The sequence below is a fragment of the Trypanosoma melophagium genome (genome assembly GCF_022059095.1).
Source record: "Trypanosoma melophagium isolate St. Kilda chromosome Unknown ctg7segment1, whole genome shotgun sequence".
Classification (NCBI taxonomy): Eukaryota; Euglenozoa; class Kinetoplastea; order Trypanosomatida; family Trypanosomatidae; genus Trypanosoma; species Trypanosoma melophagium.
This window is the reverse complement of record NW_027125191.1, coordinates 46,917-72,392: the sequence shown is the minus strand read 5'-3', so window position 1 is coordinate 72,392 and position 25,476 is coordinate 46,917. Positions and strand designations below refer to the sequence as shown.

Below are 25,476 nucleotides of genomic sequence, written 5' to 3'. Positions count from 1 at the left end.
TTCATATTCGGTTTGTCACGGAACTGCGGATGTGTAGTATGACGATGTTGCCCCATCTTAATATTGTTATCCCAAGATGTACCAGATGGTCAGTTCTGCACTATCGACGGGGTCGAAGGCGTTCCCACTGTATGATATCTGCCCCATTTGTTAGCAACAGCATCAGTATTATTAGCAGTAGAAGTAGAAGCAAGATTTCGCTTATGTTCTTCCCACGCGGCTAACCAAGCCTGCCTTGACTGTTTAGCACATATCTCTGGAGTTTCTACTCTTTGCCTGAAGTGCCGCTGCGGAACCTTTTCTCGGTGTGCATTTTCTCTTTCTTCTTTTTCTTCGTCTACTGAAGCATCCTCAATCATGGGTGGTTGTTCACTCAGAGGCTGATGGAAAACATCAGTGAGAATGTGTTGCATCGTCGGGACATAAATGTGAACAAGTTCTTTTTCGTATTCTGCCAATATACGACGTCTCTTGTCAATAGGTTGCTCATCCAATGCTGCTTTTAACATGCGTTGCTCCTGGCGACGATCCTCCAGCATCCGCAATTCTTGCAGTGAGAGCACTAAATCTTGAGCATTCCGTGCATACTGTAGAATACCATCAATACCATTTTCACCACGGGGAAGTATTCCACGTTCAAACAAATCATGATGATGTTTCTCGGCACGATTTTCACAACTTCGGAGAACATTACTTTCCACCTCGTAATGTTCTGCCCACGGTGGTGCTAAAGTAGTTTTCTTTCTCTTTGGGCCAGGTGTAGTTTCAGATAAAAAAAGGTTTCCATTATTTAAATGAGGATGTTCATCCTCATTGGCAGGTACAAGTGACACATTCCTAGACCAACCTCTAGGCCTAGGTGGAGCTTCAACAGGACGCCATACTTTATAACGCTCTTCATCAGGAATATCATCTGCTTCAGAGATATCATTGTTTTGCTCTCTTTGCTCTTGATGTTGATATTGAACATCTTTTTCAGCTAGTGTATCATCTTCATATTTTCCCTTTCCAAACCAAAAGAGTCCATACCCACTTACAGTATCACGCGTACACGAATTTGGTTTTGGTGCTCGACCACGAACAGCGAACTGCTCACGAAGGCGACTAACTCTATCCCGGAGACGGTGGGCAATATACTAAGCCTCATCGATTTCTCGACGTCGCTGTTCTACTAAAGTCTGTTTTTCCCCCCTTGTCAACTGATTGTCATCCTTTACTTAGGAGAGTTGCATATGCCGCAAGAGGTCAAACTCCATCCCGTTTGCAGAGTTCATGAGTTTGTTTTATTTTTTCTCTAAAATAAAGATGGTCGAATAAGAAAAAAAAAACCAGAGAGAATTCCTTAATTGGGAAATCTCCCGCAGGTGTTCCCGATTTGTTTTGTTTTGTTTTTTGGGGGTGCTTGTTTACTTTTAACACAAACCTTTCTTCCCTATGTGGGTAATTATCTTGGTTTTCTTCGCACAAGAATGAAATCACAACAAAACAAATCAGAAAAAGGAGTGCAGTAGCAACAAACCATTTGTTTAAATAGGAAAGGATGGAGTAAATACGGAGTATTTTCTATTTTGATAAATGAAATCAAGATAAAAAAAGTAAAAAAAAAAGGGGGTGAACAAATAAAAAAGAAAAGACATGACACCATCCCTCACTGGTGTTTTTTTTCTTTTTATTTTTTTTTTTTTGTTCTTTCACTCCTTCGCTTTTCGTCCTTCACGTTCTCAATCAGAATCATCCCACTCACTGCGCTCTGTTGGCTTCACATCAACTCGTTTATCGTACACGTAGTCAGGATCACCAGGTCGCACAATCTTTTCCATGAACTTTTCATTCATCTTTGCCTTGAACTCCTGTAATGTGACGTCATCAGCGTCGTTCAAATCCACATTATCCATTGCCGCATCTGGGTCTCGGTAAAGTAATCCAACATCAGCTTTATTTCCTTTAGGAGTGGAAGATGCAGCAGCAGTAGTAGTAGTAGTAGAAAAAGTTCTATTCTCTATTTCATTACTCTTCCCAGTTGTTTCACTCAATTTTGTGTCTGGGGCAGAGGTCCACTGATGATGTTCCTGATTATCATGATAATCAGAATGAAGAGAAGGCAATGCAACATCACTAGAGGATTTGTTCTTGCTCCCACCATCTATAGTTCCCTTCATAAGACTCTGTAGGCGGAGAAGGTAAGTACGAAATTGATCTTCGCTTAGCAAAGCACCATGTGTTCGTGCAAGTCGCTTCGCAAGTGGCGCCGTTGGAGAGTCCTCATGCAATATACCAACGAGATGAATATGCTGACATCGCAGTTTTCCACGCCCCAAATATAAAATATCTATCTGTGGTGGACGAGATCGCAACATAACACTCTTAAGAGATGGGGCACCATCAACAGAAGTATCACGCTGCCACCATTGTGATGGTGTCAGGGCATCAAGCAATGGTCGTTCTATGAGATCGCTAATAAGCTCATCTACAGTAAGAGATTCTTGGCCCAGCGACGCAAGTTCCTCTAGACGAGATTTAATGAAGCGAGACAATGTCTCACTTGGGATGGTTTTTGAAAGCATAGCAGCGCATGTTTGCAAGGCGTCCGCGTATTCTGATACTGAACAACCTGTCGGATAAAAGCTACGCGTTAGCTCTGCAGCCTCCTTAACAGATTCCTTATTGGATTCCCTCAGACTCTGGCGTAGTGCCTTATAGCGTTCAGACATTTCGCGAAACCACTGCGTGTTTTTCAAAAGCGAGGGTCGTGTGGCGATTTGCAGATCCTCGCCAGCGCACGCACATCGAGTACGTAGTGCTAGTTGGCGGAACGCTGTTTTTGGTAAATCCGTGTACTTTGCATAGAGATGGTACACAAGAACCCAAAGTTCAAGGCCTAAATCTTGAAGGGATGTCATTTGAGCCTTTTTCTAAATACCCTACCCACACAGAATCCTACCTACAATAAATTTAAGCAAAGAAAAGAAGAATGCAAAAATAAAAAAAATCGGACAAAAATGCAATTTAAAATTCCCTTTTTTTTCGTTTTCTTATTGCACCTTAATCAGATAGAGGAATGAAAACAGTAGGAGAGCCAACCAAAACCACAAATAACCGCAAAACGGAAATACCAAGCAGAGAGTGATGACAAATAAATGGAGGTAAATAGAGCTGTTACCTCACTTGACGCCGTTGTCGCTTTCTTCCCCGTCGTTCATATGTATTGTTCGCCGCCCCACGAATCACAGGAGGATCTAACCAAGAGAGCATCTTCAACCGTACTTGTTCCCGCTGGCGAACACCCTCATGGTGGCTTGCAGCCCGTCGGTTGGCATCAATACGAGCGAGTGTCATGGCAGTACTTGCGACGAGACGCGTTGCCTTTGGCCGCAGTTGTGGTGGGTGATTAACGACAAAATCGGAGTTACTGAGAAAACCTGTGGTACGAAGTGCGATGCCAGTGTTGGTGGCGCGTGTACTACCAAGTTTTGCGAGCTGCGCGGGGTCCATGCGTGCGAGTTGTGTGATTCCACCAGCAAGGGCAAATAACTGCGATGTGATGCCAGTACCAAGGAAGGCGCAGAGGTTCGGGCAAATAAGAGGCATAGAACGTTGGATGTACTCCAGAAAAGTCTGTTTTGCCGCTTCTAGTGTTTCAATCTCCTGACAGGCCTCCAGCACCCGGTGGAGTTCCGCCTCTGACAATTCCCGTCCTGCTGTGGTGGAGGCACAGGCAATCACCACGGCGGTGAGCTGCGATGGTGCCAGCTCGTCTAGTTGATCAATCACAACGGAAAGATCCATGTTGTTCTGGATAAGACGTACAACACGGGCGTAGAGAACGCCATCGGAGAAAAACATTGCTAACTCAGGGAATCGTTGATTATAGTGTGCCCGTAGATAGACGACCGCCTTGCTCTTTTCTACCTCTATACGCAGTACAAGTGAACTGGAATCAATAACAAACTGATATTCAGGATCTTCTGGCAAAATAGTGTTTTTAACCTCTTCTTGCTTACTGTAGTCACTTAACTTTTGCAACATCTGGCTCATATGTTCAGAACGCAAAAGAACAGTTACTTCTTTTACACTGTCGTATCGAAGTGCATCATTGTCAGATGTGATGGTCTTAGCTGCTGCCAACGTTTCGTCGGCATATGGATCTGCTACATCACCTCCGGTCTCACCCTGATCCTGCTGCTGTTGATCGCCAAACTCATCCCATCCCTCTTCGTTGTAGTCCATTATCGGGATCGACTCCAGAAAGAAGGGGAAACAAAGAAAACAAGAAAGAACGAAAAAAAAAAAAAAACACACACACACAAGTGAAGAATGGAGAAACAAATCTTAACCACTACAGGCAAAGTTGCAAAAAAAAAAAAGAGCCAAAAAGTGAATAAATAAAGAAAATACAAAAACTTGCAAGATAATTATACTTTCGAATAGGGATTTTTTTTTTTTTTTTGTTGTTTCCTTTATTATTATTTCTCGATTCATTAGAATATTCTTTTATTTTATTCTTCCTCTTAAGGAATAGTAGAAACAGAGGAAGCTTAATGGCATCAATAACCATCATCGCAGCTGTTCCATCCACTACTGAGTGAGGTCTCTCTATAGCTTTCTTCGTACCAAAGATCCCCTTGTCGTCTCTTATAATGTCTTTTATCATCATCATCATCATCATCATCATACTCACTGCACTCACTGCCAATAACAGAGGTATTACTCTCACTCGGCTCTTCTGGATACTCATTTCCTGAAAAATCTGCTGCATTGCTGTCATACTCATCATCCTTGCGATGATCAGGATAAACATATAACTCTCGTTCACAACCATTTTCTTCCTCAAGGAAGAAACAGTTTTGTCCATGGTCACGCAACATTTCGTAAATCAAAGCTTCATCCTCTGGACTAGTATCAAAATTACAACCCTCACCATCCCAAGGTTGTATTCCCATAGAAAGAATATAATCTGGGACTGTTTCATCCCATTGTCGTTTTCGTTTAACACGGTGACTCACATGTTTGTTTGCATATGCAAAGGTCTTTTTATCATTATTGATGGCAATGTCGTCGCATTCATCATTATCATTATCACTGTCATTGGGTCTCGTGACAACCAAGTCATCAAAACCAAACTCATCCTCTTCTCTCATTTCCACCTCCACATCCTCCTCCTTCTCCTCCTGTTTATCTTCATTGTCATCTACATGTCTGTTATCCAACACGTAGAGAGACCACGCCTTTGAATCCTTTAAAGCCGCCGCACTTCCAATAGCAACACCACTATTCTTCTGCGCAGACGCCGCCATATCCGTTAGCGACGATCCTGCAGCTGTACAGCAGTCCATCACCACACAACCTCGCAGATCCCACACACGCTCCACGGAGAGTACAGGCGTGGATGAAGACACGGCGGTCCTCTGCGTAGACGGCGCCTCCCGCCCACCGCCGCACGTGCCATCTCCCACTTTGCTGAGAAGACGAAACTGCAGTGTGCACGATTGCTGCGCTAACGCCGTGAGAGAGGGAGTGGACAGCACATCGTGAGACAGTGATCCCTTTTCACTACTACTACCACTACTCGTTCCATCGTCAAGACGAACTCTCAGTAACGGAGGGGCTACGTCCTTGTCGTCCCTGTTATCATCAAAACGTAATCTCTTTACACGCATGTACACACCTCGCGAACGTGGCTGTTGGCCACTGTCACACTCCATCCTCTGCCGTCCAGTATTCTCGGTTCTCCACATTATACTATGGGCATCACACAAAAACACACACTGCCACCAACGTTTGGGGAAAATAAGAGTAAGAATAAGCAGGATGGGACGAAAAGAAATTATTATTTTTTTCTCAAAGTACTAAGGATTAAAGTCGGCATACACACGTACACAGAGAGAGAGAGTGTGTGAGATTTTTTTTCTTCAACAACACGAAAAAAATTCCAAACCCCCGTTCAAGAAAAAGGATCCAATATTTATTATTATTATTATTATTATTATTATTATTATTATTATTATTATTATATGCTCGCCTTTGTTGGTTTTTCTTTTCTTTCGGTATGAAGACAGTTCACAAATTACTTATCCTTTTATAACTGGTTTCTTTTTCTTACTTCTTGTATCTAAGAATGCGCTTCATCAACTCCCTTAACATTTCGTCCACTAGATGAAGCATGAACAATGTCGTTCGGAGAATGAAAAAATCATTAAAAAAAAACGATAGTGTTTGTTTGTTTTTTCAAGCGGTTAAAATGATATCAGTAGCAAAGCTCATTTCTCCAAATGAGCAAGAATCAGCAGAAGAGAAAGCATCATGATTAAAATGAAATCCAGAAAAAAAAACTAGCCTGATACAAGCCTCAGTATATGTTTTATTGTTTTTTTTAACTTTTTTATTTGTTCCTTTCTTTTTTACCAGGTAACAGAAAGAAACATAAAAAAAATGTTTAATTTTATAAGGACTCGCAAGAACATCTCATCCCATCTGCCACAAAAGGTTCAGATGTCGCGTTCTCTTTTTCCACAGATCCTGTTGGTTTCTCTTCATAGTCAGAATCCCAATTAATAATGTATCTCTTTGAATCATTGCAGTACCGCACTACCAGAACATGACTCGGATTGCGACAATAAATAGTTCCGACCATTTCAAAAGGATAACAAGGATTGACATCACGAAAAGACATTTTATCATCACTTTTCTTCTTGTATTTTGGATGCCAGGGTTCTTTATCATCAGCCTCATCATCACTATCGCCATAATTATTATTGTCTACAGGGTAAATAAAAATACGCATGACGTTCGGACGATCAGATAGTGAGTGAAGGTATAGTTGGATATCAAGGAATACCCGCGAAGGTGTTCTCTCACTGTCTTCTTCTTCTTCTTCTAAGGTTTTTCTCGTTTTCAAAGCCACTTTTTCAATTATCGATCTAGCTACCTCCGATAGTTCTTGCAGTAACCGTTCTTCTTTTTCTTCAGCTTGTTCTTTATTGGTTGCACCAATTGTATGAGGTGCGATAAAAGACCAACCAAGTCCAAGCACAAAACGAAACTGTTCTCGGGCCAGATAATATATGTACAATGGTTCATTGGCCGTTCCATGCACATACAATATTCCATCTGCAAAACCACCAGAATTAGTTTCATTATTATCACGTACCCGACGACGTAATAATAATGACAAATAATCCTTCACATATTTACCCATGGATGAACGCTTTATATGATTATCGTATATCCTGCGTCGTGGAATTTGACCGTAGGAAAGTGAACGCTTCCCACATTTATCCCTTCCAAATAGAGGGAAATACTTCACCGCTATATGTCGACGAATCATATTTTTTGTTTCTGTAGAATTTAAACCCCGACTTAAAGTATCAGCATCATACTCATCCCTGCTTACCAAAGGTTCTCCCAGTACTGCAAGCCATGGGAAAGGGCGATAAAGCCATGGGGTACTACACTTAGGTGTTTGCGGACCAATTCCGAGGGAAGCCATTGGGTGATATTTTTCATCACTCTCATCCATAACAGAGATGATATCACTGTTATCATCGTTGTCACTATTATTATTATTATTATTATTATTATTATTATTATTATTATTATTATTACTCAGACCTTCATGATCACTTGTGTGATTCTCAGTATTCGTTTCGTTGATGCTTGGGTTCTTGTTCCTGCTATTCTTCTTGTTATTATTCTCTGTTTGAGGGACAACCAATGACTCAAATCCCAACACACTCACAGCCCGCATTATGTCAGATTTATCTTGACTTCCTGGGAAATATGGCTTCTCAAAGGCGTTACTTCTTGGTGTCTCTCGTTTACCGAGATACAAAATAGGTCTTTTCTGATCCCTTTTCACCCCTGCCATTTCTTGAGGCCATATTCTGTATAGAACAGCACAACAACGCATGGTGGGTACTTTTATATCCCACATCTTACGATACTTTTCATCCAATAATTTATACGCAGCATTTAACTCATGCTCCGGACTTTCATTGTTATTCGTTGCATGAGAACTTTTCGGTTGAAGCATCATAAGCATAGCAAGGAGTGAGACAAAGGTTTCCTCCCTCCCAAAGCACATCATTGCTTCGGATGAATCCGAAACCCCCGGCACATCTCCTTGCAACAGTGACTCACAGAATCTCCGCTGCACATTGCGCATCGCCATTGGTAGTCGCTCGTAGTTTGACATCTCCATATGGCGCAGATATCGCCGGGGCAGCCGCATAAAAGCCGCATCAACGTGAAAACTTTCCCCATTTTTTCCTTTGAACAAAACGGATTTACTCAGAATTTTCCTATGCTGTGCATAGTGGGCACCGAATAACTGGCGCGGAAAAATGGATGCCGCCGTAAGGGGAATGTACGGTGGGAGAAATGACGGTGCGAGCATTGGGCGTACAGGCGGGGAAGAATTATATTGCAATACAGATCCCACACTATTGCACATATTAGAAGTGTTACTCCCAATGAATGGAGTTGGGGTTTCACAGTCAGCAGGATACCAACAAGCGAGACCCCCAACACTCACGTACAAGATATTATTACTATCATTATTATTATCATTATTATTATTATTATTATTATTATTATTATTATTATTATTCTCACTAGTCAACAAGAGGTCTCCCTCCCTTGCCTCGGACTCGATTTTTTGAGCAGGAAAAACTTTACAAACTATTTTCTTCCCACTATTCAGAGTTAATTCATCCCGAAAGTCATACCATAGTGATCGGCATGACCCACACCACTCACTAATAATACAACTTCTTGACTTTGTCTCTTCGACCTTAATGGTTTCAAGTAGTATTTCACGATGCCTCTTCTTAACAAGCTCTGGTATTTGTAACCATATGTTCTCTTCATTCTCTGGGGATTCATGATATGACACAGAGAATCTTTCCATGAGTTGCTCAAGAACACTGTGTCTCTCAGTAGCATTCTTGTTCAAATTACCGTTAGAGTCATTATCCTCACATTTTGCATCTTCCTGATTCAGTAGCATTACGTCACCCATGTAGCCACGATTCCCATTCACAACGGCAATATTCACTGGAACACAGTATACATCACGGTACTTCATTCCCTCCACCCAATCCTGTAGCTTGTGATTATGTCTATTTATCAACGGTACTTTTTCAGGATCTAACTCAAAATAGAAATCAATTTTAGCGTGATAAAAAAAGTTATCTACAGTTTTCTCAGAAGAGTCAAAACCTTCTTTGGGTCCTTTTTCAGTGGTTTTTTCTTCCATTAAAACCGTTCTATTCGCATCAATCACCGTTGTATCGTTATTCTTCCCGCTTTTAACATTATCATTATCATCATCCTTATCATCTTTATCACCATAATCAATATCATCATTATTATCATCACCACTACTTTCATCATCAATGACGTTCAATGGCTCATCATCATCGGCATCATCATCAAGCACTTGCGCCACTTCGGAAAGAACAAACACTTGACTCTTAGTCAGTGTCCCTGTTCCATACGGAAAATACACCTCAACATCAACCACAAAAACACGTTCACTTTCTCCCTCAGGAAGAGCGAGGCCCTGTTTCAACACCGTTCGCACCTCATCATCTGGTGGACATACCTCTTCCCCAGAAAAAACAGGAGAGTGTTTTTTGGGATCATACTCTTTTGGCGAGTAAGAGCGAAATGAGAGTTTGATATTCACCATTTTATGGCTTATGTCAGCAAGTGCCACAAACCTATCATACACGATCGTCACTATAAACTTCCTGCCAAAGACGATTTTATCAGAAGGGTATATAAAAATATAACCGAGAAAACTCGCTTTGGCCTTTTCGTATATATTACGAAACATTTCTCTAGGAATCACAGCATTCACCTCTACGCGGAGAAAAAGACGGCGTTTATGTTGTTCTTGTTGTTTATTTCGATAGTTCCTCACTTCAAATACTTCCCGCACCAGTGCTAGGCCACTTATATACCCCTCAAATGCCACCCTCTGCTCTAGCAAGAACTCCATACTCCACAAAGCTCGCATAGGACAGTAACTGTGTATCTCAAGAATATCCCGATGTTCGTTTCGCTTAACGTCCCCATCCCACATTACTGTACGCCACAGTGTGGCCACAGACGGTTTGCACTTCCACTCACATCCCAAGAACTCCATAAGTGTTGACAACACTTCAGAAGAGACTTCTTGTTGTGCAATTCTCTTTTCCTCATCCGTACTGGCGTTATGAAGGCAGTATTCACTGGCAGTTTGTAGAAGTGCATAAAAGTTTTCCGCACGAGGGACTCCGGCGTCTATACTCTGTCGAACAAGACCCAATCCCTTTGAAATTAATGCCACACCGACATCCCATTTCTCACTTACAGTACAAGAATTTACTCCTGGTATTAAAAATACAGTTGCTCTTACATGTTCTAATAACTCATGTGAAAAGATCTGTGATTCATTTGCAATTTCTTTCAAAGAGGGGTGTCGAGAATGAATGTGTACTTCAACTCGGGAAGAGAATATGTTTTTCTGTGACCACCGCATCGCCTTATAACCATTTTCTGTCTTTGTAGAATAACAGCTCACCGCATCCAGTATTACAAGTGAACACATTTCAGTATTAACTGAAGTATTATTATCATTTTCTTTAGAATGAGCATTCATATCTTGTATTTCATCATCAAAATCATCCCACTTAACCAAATACACATCACCGCGTAATACATCCACAACACGACCTGTGCGTATTTTACAAAACAATAGATGTTTCTCATATTCCAACATACTCTTTCCCCAATTACACGACGGAATGGAATAATAACCTTCTTCATTAACAATGGTGAAACATCCTCCTGTATGCCTCTCCGCTTCAATTAGATTCTCTAGACGTGTAATAACAGGACGTACAATTCGAGCAACACCAAGACGCAAAAGCATTTCTTGAAGCGACATCCACTGTAGATTACCTTCTTGATTATTTTTTGGAGTTCCCTCCACATTATTCTCCTGGTTATTATACCATCCATTCATCAAAAAGATTACATCGCCGTAACCTTGAATAGGGAACTCGGAATAAAAATCCTGACGCAGGTACTTCTGAGGCGCCCTGTGTATGCACTTTAATATTTCCATAATCACATTTTCAACTTCATCTGCAGTGCCACGCGGAACATCAACTGCTGTCAATTCGCAGGATACATATTTCCCATACGATACCACATGAACAAGAAAAACATTTCTTGCCATCCACTGCACCTCGTATATAGGAAGAATAGCATTGTCATGTTTTATATCAGCTATATTCATTTGAGCCATTTAAGCCCTTTAGTAAGGATGAAAGGAATGACAGCGGTAGTTTCATCAAAAGCGAAAGGACGATTGTCAAGAACAACAACAACAACAACAACACATCGACTCCACGATACTCCAGTTCACACTAGAAATAAATATATATTTATATTGGTCACCATTTACAGACAATGCATGAACGAATTTAAAGAAAAGCTTCGAATCCAAACATATCTGTTAATGAAGTACGTCATTTGCAAATATAAAAATATAGACATAACTATAGATGCAGATAGAAATAAAGAAAAAGATATGTACAGATATTGCTATATGCACGTGGTCGTTTTTTTTTGTTGTTGTTGTTTCCTTTGGTGTGTCTGTACGTGTGAATATGTGTGTGACTGACCAAGGCACACATATTCAAGAGAAAAAGAAAAGCGTGCCTACCATAGAAAGAGCGCAAAAATGATACCCGCCCCTTCATTCAATGATAACACTCAAGGACCCCTCAGAATTGTACACCCCTCCTCCTCCCCCTCTCCCTCACACAAAAATAAATAAAATGAAATAGACAAACAACACCAAAAAAAAAAAAACAAATAAACAATTAAACAAAGAAATAGATACACATATACGTTATAGTTTATCCTCATAACGACACATTCTTGCTAGATCTTCGAATCTCCTCACATTCCCTCAACTCTGCATCACACACAACTTCTACTCGTTGCAGTATATTATAAGGCATTGCCGTTATGGATACCACTTTGGGGCGGAACCTACAACCGCAGAAAGTGTAAAATAGAACTGCCACCACCTGCGCTCCTACGTCCGCTATCCACGCCTTTTCATACGGTACGGCATTAGCCACCATAATTAACGCAATGCGTGTAATGTAAATATATGCCACAACAACAACGTAAAATGTACGAAATTCTCTCATGCGTGTTACCGTGCGGGCCGTTGACTCATCTGTATTACCCGCTTCCCGGATTTTCTTAATAGCCCAAATGAGAGGAAAAAGTACACAACAGCAACAAATTACGTCTAGAATTTGTAAAATATCAAACCAGGTTGCCCAACTGCGGTTCCCTTCACTCGTTTCTTCAATTACTGCCAAGCATACATTAAGCATAACTTGACATGGAAGCACAGCAAGGAGAACACGCTTATCAGTAGCACTAAGATAATCACGAACCAACGACCAACCTACACCGAGCAATAAAATTACTCCGAACAGCATTATGCCTTTTAGTGTAACAGTTATATAAAAGAAAAAATCCCATACTGATATTCTACCTGTTTTGGCAAATTGTTGCAATTTCATACTTTCAATAAAAAGTGTCCCCATTTTAATAACAACAAGTAAAATCATAAGAAAATGTATCCGTTTTACATGTTCCCATTGTCGAAAAATTTGCGATATCCATAGTAACGTCATAAGAAAAAAAACAACTCCAAAGAAAATATACATACTTGGCAACCCTTGGCGTCCATAAGAAAGGTATACTCTATTTTTGTCACCACTCATCCAGTACAATTCAAAATTAACGTTAAATGAAACAGACCTCAACGGAAGTGTCTTGAGACGTACAGGGTCACCCTTAGTTGGCATATCAGCACAGTTATAAAAGTAAACACCATAGAGACCCGTACGGAGAACAGAGTACGCGGGTGACATGTTAATAATATCTTCAGAAGAAAGACCCTCAAATGGGAAAAGCATACGTCCCTTTCTCTCCTGTTGCAATCCCACTAAAGGATCTTTAATAAAACAAATGCGACTTACATAACTATTGCTGATGCTTATTCGCAGCGGGGCACCCACTTCCCCACGTCCATAACGTGCGTACATACGGGCGGCCCCAGTACTCTCTACTGGAACTAGTACAAATCCTACTGGAGCTGTTGAATTTAAGACTGACACATTTCCGATATTTGTATACATCTCAGGTGGGGCAACAAATTCACGCGTCTCTAGTCGTGCGACTCCTTGTGAACCGAAAGCGAAGGAGCCGAGATAAATCACCCGCCGTGTGTCGTTTATAACACGGAGATGAATGTTTGCATCCGCCACGAGAGCGACTACAGAGCAAAAGAGAGAAAGGATCACCAGAAGAAATGAACTAGACATTTTTTACCCGTCCCTTTTTTTTCGGAAGCAAGGAGCTAGGAAAACAAAAGAAAAAAAAGAGAGAGAAAGAAAATAATAATAACAATAATAATAATAATAATAATAATAATAATAATAATAATAATAATAATAATAATAATAATAATAATAATAAAGCGTAGAAAATGTGAAACGGTCTTGTTTTTTTTCTTTTGTTGTTAATATTTTCAAATGAAAAAAAAAAATATTTAAAAAAAGGCATAAAATAGCTTTAGAGATAAATGTATCAAGGCATGTGCAAGAAAAATAACCAAGATCATATACACACACACAAAAAAAAAAGAGACACATAAATACAGAACAAAAACAAATAGAAACTGTTTTCTCTTCTTTTTTTTTTCTTTTTCCTTTCCATTTCTCCTCCCCTCCACCTCTTAGTTCGCTACTCATCCTGAGAGAGCTCCGGCATCACGTACTCCGCAAGAAGATAATGCAGTTTCTCCACATTTTCTTCACGGATGCATCGGAATGCCTCTGCCGCCCCCACACGACTGCCGCTATCAAGCAAGCAGAAATACTGCGAAGAAGAAAAGAAAGATGGGCCCTCCAACGCCACATCTTCTGCTGAAATAGGATACAACAATACACGAGGCGGTGATTGGGAGGAGGAGGAACCTGACGGTGGTGAAGGCTTCACAGCAGTGAGGAGACGAAAACACCGCACATCGTAGTTTAGACATGCCACTAGCGCCGTCAACCGCCATGCCTCACGAAAGGCCTGAAATACAGTAAGACCAGGAGTTAAGCGACAGCGAAGAATAGCACCTCTACCACCACTAATAGGTAGAGTACTAGTAATTACCAGATGTTCTAAACCTTTACTGCTTCCGTTCTTGTTTTTATTCTTGATATCACTATTATTATTATTATTATTATTATTATTATTATTATTATTATTATTATTATTATTATTATTATTATTATTATTATTATTATTATTATTATTATTATTGTTGTTGTTGTTGTTGTTGTTATCGTTGTTTTTGTTCATCTTTTTTTTATCATTCTCATCCCCATTTCCCAATGCTTCTCGTAATATGTCGAAGTGATTAGACTGAAACATATTTACGTCCTGAGCGATTTCAATCTCCAACAAAAACGTCTCACTCAGCTGATGTTGCTTCTGCATTTCTCCTTCTTCCTCTTCACGCATCCCCACTTCCTTTTCACTAGAATCCCTTATTCTGTACCACCAACGCCTAAACTTTTGCAACATCCAGCGCGGTATTAAACCACTACCATCATTCGGCTCAGCCAGTAATCTCCATCCATCAAATTCCACACGGCTGTACCGCAGTGCAACTGCAAATATCGCGAACAACGGCACAGGACTTAGCCACAAGACATCAATTGACTCTGCATATGGGCCTTGGATGGACTTTGCAGAACCAGAGAATGTATGACTCTCTATGGTTTCCAAATATTTTTCTCTACTTTTGGCAAAAGTATCTGTGGTGGCCCCAAAACATCGTCGTAACGCATCTTCAACCTCGCTAATGTGAAGATCTACTTTTGCTGTGGGAGGAATCATAGTAGTAGCAGTAGCACCACCATCACCACTAGTAACAGTTGTGGGATTTACTATACCACGGATATCGTGAAATAATATTTCTACTCTTCCACCATCCACAGTGTAACCAATACAGTGCCGTTCAAAGTACGCGTGACCTTTTGTAGCCTTAAAAGCCTCACTTACACTCCAATAAGGGTTTACACATTCTTCACCTACTGCAAGGGCGGAACGGTAAACTGCGCAAGGAGTATCACCCCCCAAATAATCAAATGCGGCAAGAACTTCTTCTCGGACAACTGCTTCCAGATTACTCGGTTTAATTTCCGCCGTATCATGATAAAATACAACAGATGAGTAAACCAAATCTAATTCCGCAGAATCTATTAAAGGTTGAAACGATCGTTCAAACCGTACTCGCATTTCTTTTGGAAAGTTCACCAGGGCAAGAGTAGGCCTAGTGATGTTTTTTTCTAGAGTAACATGAGGTAAGAATTGGCCTTTGCTTTCCTTTACCTTTGGTACAACACCCCAAAGAACCTGAGGAGGACCTCTAGAACCACTTCGGTAAATAGAATAAATAATATAAGCAGCTATACCAGTAATTCCAAGTCCAACAAAAAAACGTTGGCTCTTACTTAATGGAGGGTCACTAGCCATTGATGAAATACCTTCAGATGCCGTAACAGTAGTACTAGTGGTCTCAGCCACAGTCTGACCCCGTCTAGAGGTGGCATCTGAAGAAGTTGTATTAAGCCAATCGGTACCAATCATTATTCTAAAAAACCAAGTGTCAATGAACTACAAAAAAGGGAGAAAAAGAAGAAGAAAAAGGAAAATCGAGCAACCCCCCATTTATAAAAAAAAGAGTAAAAACTAATACCACAAAAGAAAATAACGAGAAAAAAAAAATCTGTTCAGTTACAATAAAAGCAAAAAGCAAATGCAAAAGAAAAGTTGTTGTTACATGCAACGAAGAGTCTTTCCTCTCCTAATTGTAAAACTGATGCTTCTCCGTTTGTTATCTCTCTCTCTCTCTCTCTCTCTCTCTCTCTCTCTCTCTCTCTTTTACATGCCGCAAAGAGCACATTACTCCCTAGTGCCTTTATTGCATCCTCGTCTTCATCGCTTCTTCTAACGTCATTATTAATAATCTCCTCTTATTAATTCCACGCAACTATAACACCTTCTGTACATCAAACCGCATCACCTTTTTCAAACTCTTCCTCCTCCTCCTCCTCCTCCTCCTCCTCCTCATCCTCATCTTCTTCATCTTCTTCATCTTCATCGTCTTCTTCATCCTCCTCATCTTCGTCCTCATCTTCCGCAGCTTGGGCAAAGTCATCATCATCGTCATCATCATCATCATACGCAACACTATCAATAGCCATCAGTGCTGTGTTGCCCGTCGTCGGTTGAATACCACCGTGTCGTGATCGTACGAATAGCGCACGCCGAACTTCTTCCCTCTGTTCCGTTGAGAGTCTAAGAGACACTGTTCCTACCGATCCACCACTTGTAGTAGTTGTCTTTTCCTTCTTTGTCTTACTAGCATCAGAGCGACGTCCCTTACGCGTCGCAAAGGCATATGAACCTCCCATGAGAGGAGATTTCGCAGTTATAGACGCATCCACTCCACTTAGCGAAGGAAGCAACGACCATGCACGTTCTATAGCCTCTTTATCGCTAGAATCTATACTATCATCATCACTACCTGCAAGAAGTTCAAGACTGTGGGCCAATAGTGCTCCCATGTTTTCGTAGTGACGAGTGTTGTATGAAATTTCTTGTGGATAGAGATCATGTGAGGCTTCTTCTTCTTGCTCTTTCTCCTCTTCCTCTTCCTCTTCCTTTTCACTTTCACATTCTCTTTGATGTTGCTTGTGCAACAAACATCTGCTTTCACCAGTGATATTTTTCTGTAAAGCAGTACAGTTATAACAGCTAACACCATCTGAAAATCCACCCATCATTGTGGCTTCTAAAGTATAACTCATACGAATACCAAACTGCTGGTACATCACCACCCGACCAGTATTCTTTTTGCTTTTTTGTACTGCAAAAGAACACTGTGACATCGCGAAAGCAGGAGAAAGAATACTTAAAAGCAAAGGAAGAAGTTTTTCGACAGAAATAGAATTAGTAGACAAAGATGCTGAAGTTCCAGATAAATGCTTACGGGTATTAGTAGTTGTAGAATTGGAAGAAGCAATAAGTGGAGATGATGATGATGATAATGATGTTTTATTTTTTACCGGAGTTTTACCAGTAGGTTTTTTCTCTTCTGTCTTATTACGGGGTGTACATCCATAGATAAGAAAATTCTTTGCGCGTGAGTGGCCATGTAGATCTGTAAAGAGAGCTACATGACGTTTTTCTCGTTCAATAATATGCTGTGTTAAACGTTTAAGCGAATAAATAACAGGATTTACAGATGGTTTAGGGTCTGCAAAATCCCTATTTAGGTCAGCTCCACCAAGTGAGCAACGATGATTCCCCAATACAACACCGTCTGGATTAATCATAGGAATGATTTTCCACACAAAGCGGCTCCGGAGAGAGTGACCCTGTTCCTCATTACGAAGAAGATATTCTACAAGTCCGCGTAGCATCCAACTGGAATTACTTTCACCAGGGTGTACACGAGCCGTTACTATACACACTGGACGCTTCTCAATTGTCATGGAGAAAAAAGGATCAGATGCATCATCTAGGCTTTTATTTCCACTATCCACATTGTTGTTATGGTTGCAGATGGTGTTAGTGTTAGTGTTGGTATCACAAACTCCTATTTCAGTTCCTCCACCAGCATTATTATTACCACAAGTAGAATTTACTGGTAATGTTATAGTAATAATTGGAACTGGAAGTCCAGCTGGAGTTCTGCAGAGTTCTTGTACTGAAATCGCAACAGATGTACTAGACTGTAATTGCCATCTTTGAACATCTTCAATAAGGTTCGTATAAGTATAAGGAAAACAATTAGCTAAAAACACTCGACCTTTCTTCTCAGGGAAGACCACAGTAAAACTCAATGAATAACAGAATGATATTTTCTCCTCCTTTTCAATAGAAGGACGTTTTGTAGTATTAGTTTTTTTCTTCTTTGATTTCTTAGACGTCTTTTGACCTCCATTTATCTTTCTTTCACAGTTACCGTTTTTTTTACTATCTCCTGTGGATCCAAAACCAGTTCGACCATTGTTTTCGACAGCGGTGGTATTAGTAGTAGTAGTAGCAGTAGTTGTTTTTGTTTCTTTTGTCGTTGTTGTACACCGCTCCGGACGTTGATACAAGTTTTGAAAATAAAAAATATCATGACCACAACGTCTCCACTGTAGAACGTCAGTTGCCTTACCTGTTGTAGACGAAGTATCCACATAGAGCATAAGTGGTTGTTGTCCTTCATTAAACGTGGAACCAGGCTTCTCCATGTTAAGGATATTAAAACGGTATTCTGCACCAGGTGTATACTCTTCTACACTAAAACAAAACCATTGTACATGACAGTTAGTGTTGGTATCTGAACTTAGCACAAGATCATACTCATTTGCCGACACAGCAATCGCTCGCTGTAAATTACCACTTTCAAAATCAGATCCAAACCTTAAGAAACCTGGAAGAAATCCTGATTTCTGCGATTCTGACGGCACATCATCGTACCCTACGGTATTTGACTCTTCTACTGTTTCCCCCATCTCCAGTACTGCCTGTAGTGGGGGTCGTTCGTAGACAACCCTTTCCATATGCGGCAATGCGGTGGTGAGTCGTTTAATGAGATGCCGCAGCACCCGAACACGTGTCTGCGCTGCTGGCGGCTGTAGTGGTACTGGCGCCTGTGGTGGGAGCAGCCGCACGTTTGCGTCGAAGACTCCCCCCGTGGCGTCGGGAAACATGTCGGCGGTGATCTCGCGGGAGGGCGGCAGGGGGGCGTCTGCGAATCGCCACGGCAGTCGGGCCGGCGGGGCGAAGGGGGACGAGGAGCTCTCGGCGGCCCGCAACTCCGGCGAGAAGACGTCCGGCTGCCGGTCAACCGAGAGGAGCGACGAGGCCAGCGAGACGCCGTCCGCCTCCTGTGGAGTTATTGGACTGATACTAATATCAGTACTAGTACTAGTCATATTAGCACTAGTAGTAGTAATGGGGTGAGAAAGTGGTGGAGGGTGAGGGGTGGGGACAGTGCGGACGCAATTGTATTCCCGTCGGGCGGCAGATATTTCGCCAGGGAGAGTGACAATGCCAAAGAGGGCGTGGAGTGAAAGGTACAACTTTTGCCAGTGGGACACTGAACGACCCGCCTCATCTGCGGCAGAGACAACACCAGTCACAAGAGCAGATAAACCTCCAACCTCACTATGCAGTTGATCTCGACATCCGCTATCCCTAGCCGTAAGAGCATTTAAAGCATTAAGAGAAGATAGTACAATATCTGCAGAGACAGTTAAATGTGTACTTAACGCAAATAACAACCAAACTGCACGCATCTGACGTGCCACCTCAAGTGCAGGTTTGCTTCCTTTTTTTACAGTGCAAATTCGGCAAAGTAGTTCCATAGACCAAACGGCGAGAGTTTCAAGAGAATCCTGCAAAGACCAAATAGCAGGACACTGTCGTTGTTGTTGTTGTCGACTAGAATCATGATGGTAAAATGATCGTAGCGGTGCTATTGTAGTAAGAAATGAGTGCACCATCCATCCAACCTTTAAACATAGCACAGCACCTTGAGCACTCATAAACTCAGCATTCTGTGATGAAACTGAAAGTTGATAAAGTGATAGAATTACGTTAAGAAAAGCATCACAAATTGGTAAAAAACCTCCAATGATAACTTCGATACGTTTACCACTATCATTGTCAAAAATAATTTCGGTCTCATTACTTTCGCCTATAACTGCAGCACTAGCTTGTAGCATTGATGTCAAACAAGTCACGTTATTTTCGACAATAATAAAAAGTAGACTAGCCGCATTTAGTAGTAGAGACAAGGAATTTGTACGACGTACTGCAGTTAAAACTTTTGTATTCTCACCACTGCAAAACCCCAACAATACTGCAACACCTTCAAAAATTCGTGTTAAAGAAAACGGTAGTGAACGCATATACTGAGAACTTTGTCTAGCTGAAACCCTAGTAGACAAACTATCCGTATGAAGAATAGTACTACCCTTAACACCTTTGCTACTACTAGTAACGCTACTAATGCTACTGCTACTAGAAACTTGAACTCCTACAGTTGTTGTCAAGGCATTTTCATACATTTCAAGGATAGAAGCACATTGCTGAGGCAGGTGGCAACGAACGCACATCCTCACTACCCGCTTTCGACGTCCACCAGTTGTAGTACGCAAAAGATTATATAGTACTGTAAGCAATCCTGCCGCTGCGTTTTCATCTGCCATAATTATCTCAGAATCAAATGCAGCTAAAAGTGTACGCCATGATCGATTCCTCTTGCAAAGAAATGCCTGCCATGCATTGTGTGCAATCTTGGGCCGTTCGCCACGCACAGAACCTCCACCCGAAAAAAGCCACCTATGCATCTCATATAAAGTATGATAGAAGTTAAATCCTGCTTCTAACATCAAAGAGTCACAATTATTACTATTGTTGTTCGTATTATTGTTATTACTGCTGCTTCCTCCAGTATTATTATTATTATTATTATTATTATTATTATTACTACTACTACTATTATAGCTGCTATTACCATTGGGTGCAACACTATTACTTGAAGACGTCCCAACACACCCACTCTCACCTCCTAGTATCCCTCTTGAACCAAACACAGAACTGGAAGCTCGCAGTTGTCGCAAATACATCCCAGCAATCGCAGTATCCCCTACAGAGAGTAACTTGGTGCCAGAGACAAAGTACGGCTCCGCTACCCTAACAATCCCACTAACTTGAACAGCGGGATATAGTTCCCTCGCAGGTGGAAGACGTAGAAGAGATGGAAAATGTGCACGAAGTGCAAGCACAAGTGCGGAATCATTTCGTTTCTTGACGACTCCTTTTCCCGCCGGCTTTCGTGTGCGGGGGGCCAACAAACGTTTGGACTCTATGGAGGACGCCCCTGCAGTCGCACTATTACATCCAGCGTTGTTGTTATTGTTGTTATTAGTATTATTACTATTATTCTTGTTCTTGTTGTTGCTGACCGCAGCCGCAGGTCTTTTGCGGGCCTCACGTTTCACTGTAGTTGAAGACATCTACCAATGGTGCTATGCGTCCTTTTTCTTTTTTTTTTTTGCTTTCCCTTATGTTTGTGTGAGTTTATTTATTTTTCTTTATCCGCTATGGATCTGGCAAGTAACGCGCCAGACACTGTGAGGAGCACACAGGGCTAAAAAAAAAAAAACACACAACAAAAACAAAACACACCCACACAGAGATACACTCTCTCTCTCTCCCACAGACACCTCTCCAGTAAATGAAAGGAGGAGAAGCGCCTCCAGACCAAAAAGAAATAGAAGGAAATGGAAAAAAAAAATAAAAATGAAAAGTAAATTTTACAAACAGGAAAAGAAAAAACTAATTATGTCGTAGCAGTGCAATCACAAAGTAGGAACAAAACAAGAAAACATTGGTAGAAAATCTGAACAAAAAAAAGAAAAACCAATAAGAAAGAGAAAGTAGGTGTTCACGAGAATCGTAAAACAGACTGAGATGATACCACCTCAATAAAGGATGAAACGAAAAAAAAATTCTCATACTGGCAAGAAAGAATGGATCAAACTCTACCTCGCTTTCAGTCCTCTTCGTGAAGGTTAAGGCAGAAAAGAAGGGAAAAAAAGGGGGAATAAACCTGCTGCCACAGAAAAAATGATAAAAACTTTCCAAAAGAGAGGAATAAAAAGGGCAGTATATATATATATATATATATATATATATATATATATATATATATATATATATATGGATACGCATGTAAACACGTTATTTTGCCTCATTTCGTCTTTCGAGTATTATATCTTCCATAATTCCAATATTATTTCTTCATTGTTGTAAACCGGGCTCAAGGAAGAAAGTAAGAAGATCATTCTTTTTCTCTTTAATCCTGTAGCAGGGAGGAAAGTAGAGGTAAGGGATAGGCTAAGGAAGAGGATTGAAAGAAAAGGCAGAAATAATCAATCCAAATAAAACTGAGAAAAAGCCAATATACAATTAATAATAGTAAAGGGTAAAACCAAACAAAAAAAAACAACGAAGAGAGAACCTTGATGAACAACGAATAGTACATAATGAGAAGAGATAAGAAAAAAAAAGAAATCTGAGAACACAAGAAATTCCAATAAAACGTGCCCAGATAAGAATAAATGAATATATATATATACTTTCCAACGCTCATTTGATTTACTCACGATCGAAGCAGAATTCTTTGACTTATTTGCATTAATTTTGCAATACATAAATATCTGCTTCTCTTTTTTTGTTGTTCCTGTTGTTTCGTCTTGTTTATGATACAATTTATTTCGTGTATTAAAAGCATTAATTTCATTATTTATCTGTGTTTTCTTTGAAAATATTTTTTTTCATTTTCCTTTCGATTTTCGTAACACATGCATACATAGTCATATATACCTATAAATATACATTTATGTACACAAACCCCAACTGATAGTTTCGCTCATGCGAATCAAAACAAAGGTACAGCACGGGAGAGATAGATGTATATACATTTAAAATCTCATGTACATACATGTTATCGTTTACAATATAAAACGTATTTGTTTTTCTTCTACTCATATCGTCATTCTTTCAATTTTCCCGAGTTCTTACTAAGTGCAATAATGTTATCCACGTCCGATAACATTATTTGCAGCAATGCATCATTTTCATTATTGGTGGAATTTTCAAGGGCCCGCCTAGCAGCATCAAGATTTCCTTGAAAGAACGCCTGTGCTGCCTCAACGGCTGGCAGAAAACCTGCTGAACGGTGTTCCCGCGCCTGTACTGCAAGGTGCCACTCCTCTTGTTTTTCAGTAAGTCTCATAAAAAAATCGTAAATTACAGTAAAATTCTCTAACAGCGATTTGAATGATGAAGTATTACCACTTGATGTGGTTCCTGTTATCGATGCAAAGGAGACAGATGGAACTATACCAACAGGTCGGCATAAAATTCGTGCAGCGGCGAGATGTGCAGCGCGGGAATCAAGTAATATTCCACTCGTAGAAAATGCTTTTCCTGACCGTTTCTGCTTCTCAAGATTACGGAGCAAAAAACCGCGTGAAAGGAGCTGTTCTCCAACATAGTGTTCATCACCCAAAAAATGCACCGTACTCATTTCACCTGAACCCAAAATAGAAATTAACGCATGAGGAGAATGTAATACGGCAGCAACAAGTGCGTAACTACCTTCATTCTTAGTTGGTGGAACAAATACCTTTAAAAAATCATTCGCAGTATCAACTGCCCAAAGGATAGGATCTGCAGAAAATGGTTGTACACCACATACAAAGCATAAAGTATCACGATGGGCAGTCAAAACAAATGGTCCATGTTGGGGCTCCATTTCTTTTGCTGCATTTAACAATGCCTGAAAATTAGCTGCTTCTATTTCCTGAAGTTCCTTTGGACTTTTGTTCCTTGTATACTCTCTTCTTTCCCCAATAGTGGAAGTACTATTAGATGCCATTCTTGTATCACGGTATGCCACATAAAGTAGTGTCACACTCTTCACCTGTGGGTGAAAAGTGACGGGCACCCCGAGGTGGATGGACGCCCCAAGGTTCTCTACTGTTCCTGGTGGTGAAAAGGCGATAGATCGCCTTGATGGATTACAGCCACGCGTAGAAGAAGCAGACGGGGAATGTGATAGATGAATAGAGGAAAGATCTCCCTCATCCACTTCATTATCAGATTGCATCAACATCCGCAACGTGCTAGCATGTCGATGGTGATATGGATTTAATTGACTTTGGCCGCGTGATGCTCGTGGGACTGAAGGACTGCGGTGAGGAGTCGCACACCTTCCAGCAACAGCACCAGCCATACCATTCTGGCCGGGAACCACAGTGAATCTCCGTGTAAACCATGGGCCAATCAGGAGAGGAAGAGGTGAAAAGTAAAACACCGCACGCATGGCCATAGATACCGTATCATTGCATCCCCACACAGACGGCTCAGTCCAATTAACTAATAATGAGTGGACAACGGCAAAAATGTACAAAATTATTCCAACTATAACAGTGAAAAGGGATGTGGTAGGGTGAGAAAGAAAGGAAATGCAGATGCTTTTTACGGATTCTTTTTCGTCTCTTGAAACGGTCTTAAAGAGATGCATAAAGTGTACTAGGAAAAATGGGGCATAAAAAACAGGGATTGCTGCAATCCCTTCTTTAGCGTTGTATGCTAACCAAAATGATCCTGCTAGTAGTAGTATTATCAATACGATGAGAGAAATTATAGACACCCATTGTAATATTACCGGCAGTGGCTCAATTGAAGAGAATACAAGAGGAGTCCCACCTCGTGCTGTTTGACTGTAAAATGAAAATGGCATAGGACGTCTACTCTCTAGTTCTCGGTTCAAAGAGCGAATTTCTTCAAGAGTAGGATTAGGTTTTTCTTCTTCTTCAGAAAAATCTAATAATCTCGGAGGCTGATTTGATGGTTGTTGCATAGCAAGGGAAATTTTTGTGAGGCTTTCTAATCGTGTGGAGTCCATACTCGCATTATGATCACTCTTCTGAGACTTCAGATAAGCCTGTTTTTCTGAAGTTTTTTTATCATCAAAAGAGGATAATGCTGTCTCTCCTTGCAACCATGTTTGACGCAGTACGGGAAGCGCCATGGATTTGGCATCTGTGGAGGTGGAACTCGAGAGAGAAGCTGAAGCCGTTGTTGACTGGCGTGAGTCCCTCGAAAGCAGTGGAGGCCTTGTATCATTACTACCATTATTATTATTATTATTATTATTATTATTAAAATCATTCCCAGCGGCGGCATTATTCGCTGGTTTCTCTTCTTGAAACCGCGAAACTGTTGAAGAGCAGCGTAAACATCGTGGCATCCTAGAACTCTGTTCCTGATGTTGTTTTAAATTATCATTATCACATTCATCTGAATTTGTAAAGGACACCAGTGGAACTGAGATTTCTGTCTTTGCTTTGTCACAGCGTAGTTGCGCAATAACTCCAACAGGTACCAGAACAGCTAGCAAAGCTACTGTAATGAGCGAAATCCCAAAAGAATACCAACCACACATCACAGCCGTCATCACACTTAATGCCACATAGTAGAAGCATAATGGAGCAGTAACAACGAGGAACATCCATGGATTTCTGACGCCACCTCTCCTTTTCATCTTGGAAACTGAAAGATATATACCCTCTAAAACAATAAAAGAAAATGGTATTCTCTATGGATAAATATATATTCTCTAGTATCTCTATGGAATTTTGCGATTGTGGCCTCCTAGTGGCACTCAACTTTCAGTCGTGTAACTCCTATATGTATGTCACCTTTAATGCAAAAAAAGAGGGTAAAGAAAAAGAGGTTACACACAAGATAAAGACTATTGTA

The 25,476-nt window shown here is 40.8% G+C and overlaps 9 protein-coding genes across 9 annotated transcripts; all 9 read right to left on the bottom strand.

The window, feature by feature from the left end:
- Positions 1 to 89: 89 nt before the first annotated feature.
- LSM04_009143 (uncharacterized protein) lies at positions 90 to 1,274 on the bottom strand (the record flags this gene model as incomplete). The annotated part of the gene is made up of 2 exons (XM_067333835.1): positions 90 to 1,110; positions 1,252 to 1,274. The coding sequence occupies 2 exons, from the start codon at positions 1,272 to 1,274 to the stop codon at positions 90 to 92; spliced, it is 1,044 nt and encodes a 347-aa protein (XP_067186491.1).
- A 447-nt stretch (positions 1,275 to 1,721) lies between these two features.
- LSM04_004324 (Centrosomal protein of 19kDa) lies at positions 1,722 to 2,900 on the bottom strand (the record flags this gene model as incomplete). The annotated part of the gene is made up of 1 exon (XM_067333834.1): positions 1,722 to 2,900. One exon carries the CDS (start codon positions 2,898 to 2,900, stop codon positions 1,722 to 1,724), a length of 1,179 nt encoding a protein of 392 aa, XP_067186330.1.
- Positions 2,901 to 3,156: 256 nt separating this feature from the next.
- LSM04_009516 (Nop domain) lies at positions 3,157 to 4,227 on the bottom strand (the record flags this gene model as incomplete). Its single annotated transcript, XM_067333833.1, has 1 exon — positions 3,157 to 4,227. One exon carries the CDS (start codon positions 4,225 to 4,227, stop codon positions 3,157 to 3,159), a length of 1,071 nt encoding a protein of 356 aa, XP_067186508.1.
- Positions 4,228 to 4,544: 317 nt separating this feature from the next.
- Positions 4,545 to 5,735, bottom strand: LSM04_006725 (uncharacterized protein; the record flags this gene model as incomplete). Its single annotated transcript, XM_067333832.1, has 1 exon — positions 4,545 to 5,735. The coding sequence occupies one exon, from the start codon at positions 5,733 to 5,735 to the stop codon at positions 4,545 to 4,547; it is 1,191 nt and encodes a 396-aa protein (XP_067186421.1).
- Positions 5,736 to 6,439: 704 nt separating this feature from the next.
- Positions 6,440 to 11,293, bottom strand: LSM04_004029 (TbRIF5 SNase domain 2; the record flags this gene model as incomplete). The annotated part of the gene is made up of 1 exon (XM_067333831.1): positions 6,440 to 11,293. The coding sequence occupies one exon, from the start codon at positions 11,291 to 11,293 to the stop codon at positions 6,440 to 6,442; it is 4,854 nt and encodes a 1,617-aa protein (XP_067186320.1).
- Positions 11,294 to 11,915: 622 nt separating this feature from the next.
- Positions 11,916 to 13,400, bottom strand: LSM04_005489 (Lung seven transmembrane receptor-like; the record flags this gene model as incomplete). Its single annotated transcript, XM_067333830.1, has 1 exon — positions 11,916 to 13,400. One exon carries the CDS (start codon positions 13,398 to 13,400, stop codon positions 11,916 to 11,918), a length of 1,485 nt encoding a protein of 494 aa, XP_067186376.1.
- A 421-nt stretch (positions 13,401 to 13,821) lies between these two features.
- On the bottom strand, positions 13,822 to 15,723 carry LSM04_000829 (uncharacterized protein; the record flags this gene model as incomplete). The annotated part of the gene is made up of 1 exon (XM_067333828.1): positions 13,822 to 15,723. The coding sequence occupies one exon, from the start codon at positions 15,721 to 15,723 to the stop codon at positions 13,822 to 13,824; it is 1,902 nt and encodes a 633-aa protein (XP_067186210.1).
- Positions 15,724 to 16,145: 422 nt separating this feature from the next.
- LSM04_009182 (Cytosolic carboxypeptidase) lies at positions 16,146 to 21,158 on the bottom strand (the record flags this gene model as incomplete). Its single annotated transcript, XM_067333827.1, has 1 exon — positions 16,146 to 21,158. The coding sequence occupies one exon, from the start codon at positions 21,156 to 21,158 to the stop codon at positions 16,146 to 16,148; it is 5,013 nt and encodes a 1,670-aa protein (XP_067186494.1).
- A 1,541-nt stretch (positions 21,159 to 22,699) lies between these two features.
- LSM04_002882 (uncharacterized protein) lies at positions 22,700 to 25,258 on the bottom strand (the record flags this gene model as incomplete). The annotated part of the gene is made up of 1 exon (XM_067333826.1): positions 22,700 to 25,258. One exon carries the CDS (start codon positions 25,256 to 25,258, stop codon positions 22,700 to 22,702), a length of 2,559 nt encoding a protein of 852 aa, XP_067186274.1.
- Between the last annotated feature and the right edge of the window lie 218 nt (positions 25,259 to 25,476).